A 9,357-nucleotide genomic window follows, 5' to 3' on the forward strand; every position below is an offset into this window, starting at 1 on the left:
CTCAATCCAGGGATACAATTTACTACAAAAACACTACAATTAATATCCTACAGCAAAAGAATAAACTGCAGTTAATGGCTGATTGTTATTGTACAGTTTCCAATTCTCTTTAAAATGTTCTGCAATTTGATTTGCTTTACTTATGGTAGCCACATGAGGTGTAATCAGCACCTAAGAATACAAATACAGAAATTTCAATCGGGAATATTCTCCGCTTACCTGCTTCATCGTCCATAAAGGACTCTCCGTTGGCAACGGCTCTTTGTTGAAAACATCCAATGCAGCATGGGACAACCAACCTTTCTCTAACGCATTCACTAAATCACTCTCGTCAATTATTGATCCCCGGCCAACATTTACTAAGATGGCTTTTCGAGCTGAAATGCAATGTTAGGTTCCAATCGCCAAACTGTTGTCAAACAAACCTGCACAGTCTTGTAGCACTGATCCATTTAAAAGTCCTTTTGTTTCAGGGGTCGATGGTAGGGTATTAATAATGTAATCACAGTTTTGTAGGAAGTTGCTGAGTTGAGATGTTGTGTAGTAGCAATTAGGTGAAATGAAATCCATCTTCGGATCTAAAGCAGGTTTCCGGCTGTATGCGAGAATTTTGGCACCCAGTGTAGAAAAACATCTCCCGACTGCAATGAGTATCTAATTTAAGAATGTGCTGCATACTAACATCTACCTATACAGAGTGGCGGAAAAGTATGGAATCAGCGAGCTACAGCCTTAACCATTCGTTATATTGAAAAAAGTGTGAGATGAAAGTTGTTTGATATAATATATTATGCATGTTTTGACGTACACGGATATTTTTTCGAATGACGTCATTGAGCATATTTTTTAAATTGAATACCCTGTATTTTTTAGTTTTTTTATGATCCTCTAGTCAGACGAGGTGCTTCAAAATGGTATAGGGTTTTAACACTCTGAAGTTCTCAGATTTCAAGATATTTTAGTTTTAATATGTAATTAAATCAAAACATTGAGAAATGCGTATGTATTTCATATTTCATCCGATCTCCATTCCCAACAATCATTAAAATTGTTATTCGCTCTTTCTCGGATAAATTAACATTTTACTAAAACTGACACTTCAGACGTTATTGAGTAATTTTTGATGAGCCATAATTATTGATATAAAAATTCAATGTATAATAATTGTTTTAAGTATACTTACTGTATCCACCAATAAGTCCTAATCCCATTACACCAATGGAGAGATCTGAGAATGTTCTATAATTATTAATTTTCCCTTCTTTTAACCATATTCTCTCTTTTTGATTTGCGAAAATCTGAATCATATTTCTCTCAATAATGGTTATTTGAGTGATGACATATTCAGCCATCATTTGCCCAAACCCCTGATTAGAAAATCTTGTTAAGATGAATGGTAGGGGCCTATTGATGACAGGGGTAAGGTGATCTAATCCTGCCCATGTACCTTGCATCCACTTCAAATTTGGCAAATTGTATATGTGGGGCACCATTAGGTTGTAATCTGCAATAAGTACCTCTGCTTTCTTTAATTCCAAATCTAAAATTTCAATACAATTGTTAAGTAAGACTATTTTAACTACAAATAGAGGCAAATACGATTATAGGTTTATAAGTGGATAGATACCTACAAGTATTGCGCCATCTAGTTATCAACATAAATTACTAATTGAATGATTTCACCTGTTCCTATATCTACTTGGACATGCAAGTCACAAAATTTTACATACCTGATTCTACGTTAATGAATTTCACCATAGGTAAACTTAATTTTAATTCTTCTACTAAATTAGGAATTCTTGAGAAAACGTAAACCACATTTAAACCAGCCATCGCTTAATTAAATATGACAAAATTCGGTAGCTATTGAATGTGAATAAATAAAGTACTGCTTTAAATTTTTCACATTATTCACCACATGTTTCTTATCACAGTTGAGAATATCATTAGATAAAATGTGTTTTCTTAATCTCCTAAAATTGGGAAGCCAACGGGTTAGTAGAACACTTGTAGGTTAGATAGAAAAATCGTGTATCTCTTAATTATTAAGGTTGAAAATCGTATATAATTTGTATGGATATAAATAGATATATTTTAAACTGACCCATGATATCAGTATAAAGGTGCTTGGTGTTCTGCATTAATTTAAATAGCTGTATTTAGCAACAAATAATAGATTTTTAGCGTATTTTCCTCAAAGTGAAAAATCGCTATTTGTCAAAAATTTGGTTTAACGCATGTGCGATGCTAACGTTTTTATTTATGAAGATATTTAAATGAAACTTTATATCATGTGGTAAATGGAGTTCCGAATAGCGGCTTGTGTGAAACCATCAACATCACTGACGGGTTACATTGCCTTGTTTTTTAGAGGTTTGCCTGATTTAGAACTTTGTGAAATAGAAGTCACTGTTCGCAGACTAATATTTAATGCATCCGCAACTCTCTGTGAAATGAAACTTGTTACGTACACGAATTCTTATATTATGAAAGACACCATGCAGTCACCTCTCACTGCTGCAACTGGTAAAAGTGAACCACCATTATCTCTTTCTCGTTCAAAATTCAAAATAACGAATAAGATTAAAAATAAGTTGCTTACCTTTTCTTGGTAAACCCGATGGCATTTTTGAGTTATACAACTTTTAGCGCAAAATATCTGCGGAAGTTATGCTTCTATAATTAACATTTTATTCAGATGAAGCATGTGTTAGGTGCATTCTTATATTATGAAAGACACCATGCAGTCACCTCTCACTGCTGCAACTGGTAAAAGTGAACCACCATTATCTCTTTCTCGTTCAAAATTCAAAATAACGAATAAGATTAAAAATAAGTTGCTTACCTTTTCTTGGTAAACCCGATGGCATTTTTGAGTTATACAACTTTTAGCGCAAAATATCTGCGGAAGTTATGCTTCTATAATTAACATTTTATTCAGATGAAGCATGTGTTAGGTGCATTTGTCAGGCTATGCGAATAACCAAAACATCAGAAAATTCGCACATTTTTATTGAAACACCTCTACATCCCCAAACAGTTGGCATTTGGGTAGTTATATGTCAAGAAGGAGGATAATTGGACCGATTTTTTTTATGAAACTGTAAACGGGGAGCGATATAGTGAAATTCTGCATCAAGTTGTTGAAGAAAGTCGCAATGGCACACAGGTTTGTGGCTTCTAAACAGGCCTGACCTCGCATCACTGGTCATTTGGGCGAATTAAAAGCAATATATCTAAAATTTGACTACACCAAAGAGTAGGTATATAACGTTATATACGCTTTGACTACCCACACTTTGAAGAATTGAAAGGGGCGTGATCACTATAAAAACTTTTTTTTTAATGGGGGCAAGGAATGCGGGTTATCACCTGTGCCTCTTTAGTTGCCTAACCATCTGCAATCGCATGGGGATCAATGATGTGATGAATGAAACCTTTGAATATTTATATTCAGAGATGAAACGAAATATGAATATTTCTATGGGCATTTGAATTTATAAAATAGCATTGAATATAAGGTGCTTATTCAATGGCTACAGTTTAAAAAAATACATTGAACAATCTTCTCAGGCGCAATAAGGGTGTAGTTCCTGCATATACATACTATCATATTATGATACTATACATCTTTCTCTTCTCTAAGCTACATATACATATATACCAGACCTACAAGGTGAACATAACTCGATTTCTTTGTGAACGCGCTAAGTGACCCCCAATTGCACATTACTAAAATTCCAACAAAATTAGATTCTGAAAGTTAGACAGACTTTAGTTTTTAAAAGAATTGTTAATTATTTAGGTAATTAGACAACAAATAAGGCTCATTCTTTTCAATCATTACCAAATAACACCCTTCATTGCTTTTAATTATTTTGCGGGACGTGCCATGCGATAGTTTAGTCGCCTATACAGCACGTCTCCTCCCAAAGAAAAAGTTTATGTCACAAATACCACAGACTAAAATTAGTTCATGCCAATACTTTTTTTTAGAATCATGAAAAAAAATGAGTGAAAGACATACAGTTGCAGTAGAGGATTTAAATGCATCAAAAATGTTCTTAATCATCCATTTAGTAACCATCAATCTTTGAGACCTAATTGGCTAAAAAACTGCTAATCCAGATATGGTCCAAAAATATAAGGTAAGTACATCTGATCCACTTTTCTACAAGTATATCTAGACCGTAGGAGCCTTAAAGAACATGATGTCTGTACTGCATTTGCTGTTGTATACCAAAGAGTGTCATATATAAATACTTTATTGTAATATAAAAATACTGTACAAAAACATATACCTATTTATTCATATCAATTACAATCTTACCTCTCACATGACCCTGATTTAAGGCTTCATAAGCGTTTGGAAGTTCCATAAATGGAAAAACCTTATAAATAATGGGCGTAACCTGCAGAAAATTGTAATAATCCTTTCTGCAACACTAAAACAATACAATAATCACCTGATTGTTCTGAAGAAGATCACTAATGAATTGAAGTCCCTTTTCTGAAGGATAAAAAAATGCCCATCTTACAGATTGTTCAGATGGGCATTTTTTCAAATTAGCACCAAGTAAGTCACAGGCGGATGTAATTAAACCATAAACTAAACCATGGTTATCTGTATTTACCATAAGAGGAGAATTTAATGTTATATAACGGTCATATTTCCAAGAGTTTGGGATATTTTTATAACCAACTTTGGCACAATCTAGGATTATGTCGAACCTAAAATTTGAATGAATATCTACATTTATTGAAAAATTAATTCTTACTTCGGTTCAGAGCTTATAGATGTATTAAAATCAGGCTTGGTGTAATCAAACACACCATCGATTCCTAATGATTGTACTAGTGGAATAGCGTCAGATGAACACGTACCCATGACCTATTCTCATCATTATGCATTTAAGTGATGAAATAATTAACTTACAGTAGCACGTTGAGACTTTAACATTTGTACAGCAACAGTACCAACACCACCGGAGACACCCAATATAAGTATTCTAGCAGATTCCGGTTTCCGCAAAGCCAGTTCGCCGGTCACGTAAAGTGCAGACCACGCAGTCATGGCGGCATATAACGGAGATGTAGCCTCAACAGCAGTCAAATGTTTGGGTTGATGGAAAATCTATCAGTTAGCAAATTCTGAAAACCGCAATTGAAGTTTTTGTTTCCTTACATTGGACTCGTTTGCAATAACATGTTCAGCGTGGGATCCTTGTTTGTGCACCGCAATTACACCGCACACGTTATCACCGATGTTAAATTTGTTGCTAACATTGTGACCTTTGTCCACAACGGTACCACAAAAGTCCCTTCCTAATGTTAATGGAAATTCCAAGTCATGCTCACGCATTAAGTTAATGAGAGTTTTACCGTATCCCTCTGAAACGGGAGTTAAAATGCCATTACAAGTGGGCACGACTTACTAGTCATTACAACATCGATAGGGTTCACTGATGCAGCATTCACTTTTATTAGCAAGTCCTCTGGATTTTCTATAAGTGGAATTCTCGCATTAGTCAGTTGCAAGTCTTGTATGTCCCCATAGCAGTGAATTTGCCACGCCTTCATTTTTGTTGCTGTAGAATACTGCGAGAATTTGGATAGTTTCCAGCGGTGTACGGTTTTAAAAATGTTCATTTTTATTGTAGGACTGGAAACAATAAATCAAGTAGGTTATGTTTTTTTTGTATATGTATAGAATTTGGTTAGTATGTATTATACTCACTGGTTGAGTTCAAGGTGTGACCCACTTTGGTTGCGTTCATTTGGAGTGAGTTGCATTATTATAATCAAGGGTAGCATATTCGATATTCCCAATTGTGTTCCATGGAGGCATATTCCTTTATTACATTACCCTCAAAGAGTACACGAACACAATAAAACGAACAATAAATGCACGGTAGCATAACGACGCATGCAAAAACTATTGGCACAATAATTATAGAAGGTAGACAAGAAACGGTTAAAAGAGGCTCCTACGCCGATGACGTTAGAAGAATGAAAAACGTGAGAGGATCACAAATCGTGAAATGTAAATCAACAGTCCAAGCTAACAGGCTAATGAATGTTAAGAAATTAGCAGATATGGACACCCCATCCCACGCTGAATAGATGCAAAAGGGTCGTGTACTGTAGAGACTTTCTGAATTCAACTTTAGACGAAATCTAGGAATGCTGTGCGCAATGCGCATGAATTGACCACGGAAGTGAAAAGAATCAGATCCAAACGGAATGGCCGAATGGGGAATGGGTGGATACATCGCCAATCCTGTTTTGACCTTTAATAAAGTAAAGGCACACTCCCTAAAAGAATCAAGGCTGCTATGTAGGTACACTCTCATTGTGAGGCAATAGGTACATACCATCCTTTAAGATATTTTAATTGTAATAGGTTTGGACATTTAGCTTTTAATTGCCATAGACCAAAAATATGTAGGTACTTGTGGTAAAGATCCACACGACCGCGACGGTACACCATGTGAGACTCCAAAAACATGACAAAACTGCAAAGAAAATCATTCCGCAATAATAGAGGATGTTCGGTCTATAAAAGAGAAAGTAAAATAAAATTTTGGTTTTAAATAAATAAATAAAATTACATATTTACAAGCGAAACAGATGGAAGGGTCTCCGGTTACCACTCGGACCATTTTGCTGCATAATTAAACAGCAATAGTCCCCAGGAATAGTACAATTTTGGGCATAATAAAGAATCCAAGAGAATGTAAAATTAGACTTCTCTTCGGGATCAAACGATCTAGGGCGTAATTCTTCTAAACGAGTATACCGTATTTGAATGAAATGGAAAAGGGATGCTACATAAAAAGCATTATCGTCTCCGGTTCCGACCGGATCCACTATCACTTATGTCGCGCAATCTTCCTGCGATCTCTAAATTGAAACTCTTCGAACTTTATAACACTATTTCATATTTGGATATTCAATGAGAGTATGCCACTGCCACTGGCACATAAACACAATTTATAACAGTGCCAATTCCAACTACTTATTTCTTCAGTGTTGAAGTTGAAACTGTCCTAAAACGCAATTCGATTTGCTTATATAGCAAACTCGGAGTATTCTCGAGTGCTCCCGAATGTTCTCGAACGTTCTAGAATAAAATACATCATATTTCCCGGAAAGATTGCGCCCTATCCGCCGTTGTTCTTTATCGCCGATTACTAATCTTTCATGGCGCCTCGATATCTATCGGGGTTTTTGGAATATTCGGTACTATATTTTTTACTAGCAGACCCGGCAAACTTCGTAACGCCTATCATCAGTCAATGTCCCGTCTCAACAGAAAGATCAAAATTCCCTAGCTCTACCCTTGGCAGCTATATATGATATGACTCTAACAAGCCAGTATCTCTATAATGATATTAGGAATTTTTTTCAATTTATGTTATGTCGTGGTAATGCATTATTGTTTGATCTTAAAAATAGAACACGCCGTCGGTGTTTTACATCCGTGAACAAAATTACTTTAAATGCAATAAAAATTATTATTATTATTATATTACATCCGTGATTCGGCAGTCAATGAATTTGAGGAATTTTACGCCCCTTCTTGTCTGCGCTGATCGGCCAGTATCCCTTACATCTTGCCTGGGAAAGGTTTTTGAGCGCATCGTACATACTAAATTGGTATGGTTTCTCGAGGCGCATTTTTTAAGAATTAAAAAAATGTGCTATTGTTTGCGTTTTGTCTGTCCATCCGTCTCTGTCTGTCCGTCCGCCCGGACCCACCTCTGCGGTTTTGAACTACTTTTAGGGGAATGGTCGTCTTGGAATTTTACAATACGTAGCCTATACGTTGAAGGTATGCCAGACGGTTATCTAATTTCGCTGTATCAAGGGGGAAGCCCCCATGAATTATTTCTTGAGATGCTGTTTATGAAAGTGAAACGTGCGTAACTTTTACATACGGCAACCAATTGATCTCAGATTTTGTATACGCGTGCCTTTAGTGGTACCAAATAAAATTTTTGAAAATGGGGGGGGGGGGGGGGGTGAATACACTTTCAACTCTTCATGGTATTCTAATGAAAGGTCTCATCGAATGAATTGGTTTGTACAAACTATAACTTTCCTGCGCAACTCCTTTTCAATATAAGTAGGCGGCCATGGGGAGGAGAAGAGGTGGAAATTAATTTTATCTTTCATGGTATTCTAATTAAAAATCTCAACAAAAGGAACTGTTTTCTATCAACTACCGCCCGTCTTTCTGACTCCTTATCGAAACCGGGGTAGGGGGCTGGTTTTAGCCTTCATGGTACTCTAGTATTCCTTATATCTCAAAAACAGATTGTTGGAGGAGGGTACTCACAAAGGCGATTGGGACGCCTCGAATATATGTATTGGCGATGTCAAAACTTTAAGAGCGAATTTCTCGAAACCGGATTTCGGAGGAAAGTACTCATAAAGGCAAAATGATTTGGCTGGACGAGACATATCTATTGGTGAAGTCGAAGCGAACATCTTGGAAACGAAGTGTCGGAAGAGGGTACTCAGGCTAAGTGGAACGTCAGGACGACACATATCTATATTGATGATGTTAAAACTTTCAGTGCAAATATTCGCAGAACAGAGTGTTGAAGGAGTGTCTCTCAAAGGGTAGAAAGAACGTCTAGACGAGACACATCTACGGGCGATGTAAAAACGTAATTGTGAAGTTCTCGAAAATGTTGGTAGAAGGTATCTAAAAAGGGAAATGCAATATTTCGGAGAATTTCTCTAAGGGCTTGTTTTTTTTGCGGACCCACAAGTAACTTCATTTACTTTTTCTTTACCTGCAAATTTTTTTCTGCTTTCTTTGTTTCAACCCCAAAACTTCTAAGCGATTCAGTAATAACCCGATAATATGAATTTAATCCTGAAAGTCGAAGGGTCTATGATATTCTGTTAGGTACTGATATCTCGAGAGGTTTACAAAGCGCCCGAAACACTGACGCGGCGGTTTCTAATGGACGTTCCAAATCCAATAAATGGCTGATAAACCCGATTAATTCTTAAGGGCAGCAGATACAACAACACCCTTCTAATCTACTGCTCTCTTCAAGGTTGCCTTTGCAATTGTTCTCAAAATTCACACGTTAAGCCATTCTCCAGAATATGTATCTACATACCTAATTTCGGTTTTGATTTTGAACCATTTTATCAAACGGGAAAAGATCGCTCTATTTAATTAAATAATGGTAAATTGCTCCTTATTAATGGGAGTAAAAATGGTATATGTTTTATCATCTTACCTATCTTGAGGGTTTAGTCTGTTGCGCGGTTAATGAAGCTACTTTACTCTTTCAACTGCAAAAAATATTTTCAGGTCTCTAAGGGAGGAAAAGT

General features: G+C 36.2%; 1 protein-coding gene across 1 annotated transcript; it reads right to left on the minus strand.

The window, feature by feature from the left end:
* Positions 1-5: 5 nt before the first annotated feature.
* On the minus strand, positions 6-5,703 carry LOC116170177 (reticulon-4-interacting protein 1, mitochondrial). The gene is made up of 10 exons (XM_031486405.1): positions 5,436-5,703; positions 5,186-5,391; positions 4,937-5,134; positions 4,779-4,891; positions 4,467-4,731; positions 4,331-4,412; positions 1,184-1,540; positions 426-641; positions 220-377; positions 6-171 (listed from the first exon to the last, which is right to left on the minus strand). Exons 1-10 carry the CDS (start codon positions 5,647-5,649, stop codon positions 40-42), a joined length of 1,941 nt encoding a protein of 646 aa, XP_031342265.1. The 5' UTR covers positions 5,650-5,703; the 3' UTR covers positions 6-39.
* Positions 5,704-9,357: the final 3,654 nt, after the last annotated feature.

Source organism: Photinus pyralis, unplaced genomic scaffold (genome assembly GCF_008802855.1).
Source record: "Photinus pyralis isolate 1611_PpyrPB1 unplaced genomic scaffold, Ppyr1.3 Ppyr1.4_LG5, whole genome shotgun sequence".
Taxonomy (NCBI): Eukaryota; Metazoa; Arthropoda; class Insecta; order Coleoptera; family Lampyridae; genus Photinus; species Photinus pyralis.

Coding starts and splice junctions, on each gene's coding strand:
- LOC116170177 (XM_031486405.1), bottom strand. CDS start 5,649: ATGAACATTTTTAAAACCGTACACCGCTGGAAACTATCCAAATTCTCG. Junction 4,892..4,936: donor TAAAGTCTCAACGTGCTACT/GTAAGTTAATTA, acceptor TGATGAGAATAG/GTCATGGGTACGTGTTCATC. Junction 378..425: donor AGTGCTACAAGACTGTGCAG/GTTTGTTTGACA, acceptor ATTGCATTTCAG/CTCGAAAAGCCATCTTAGTA.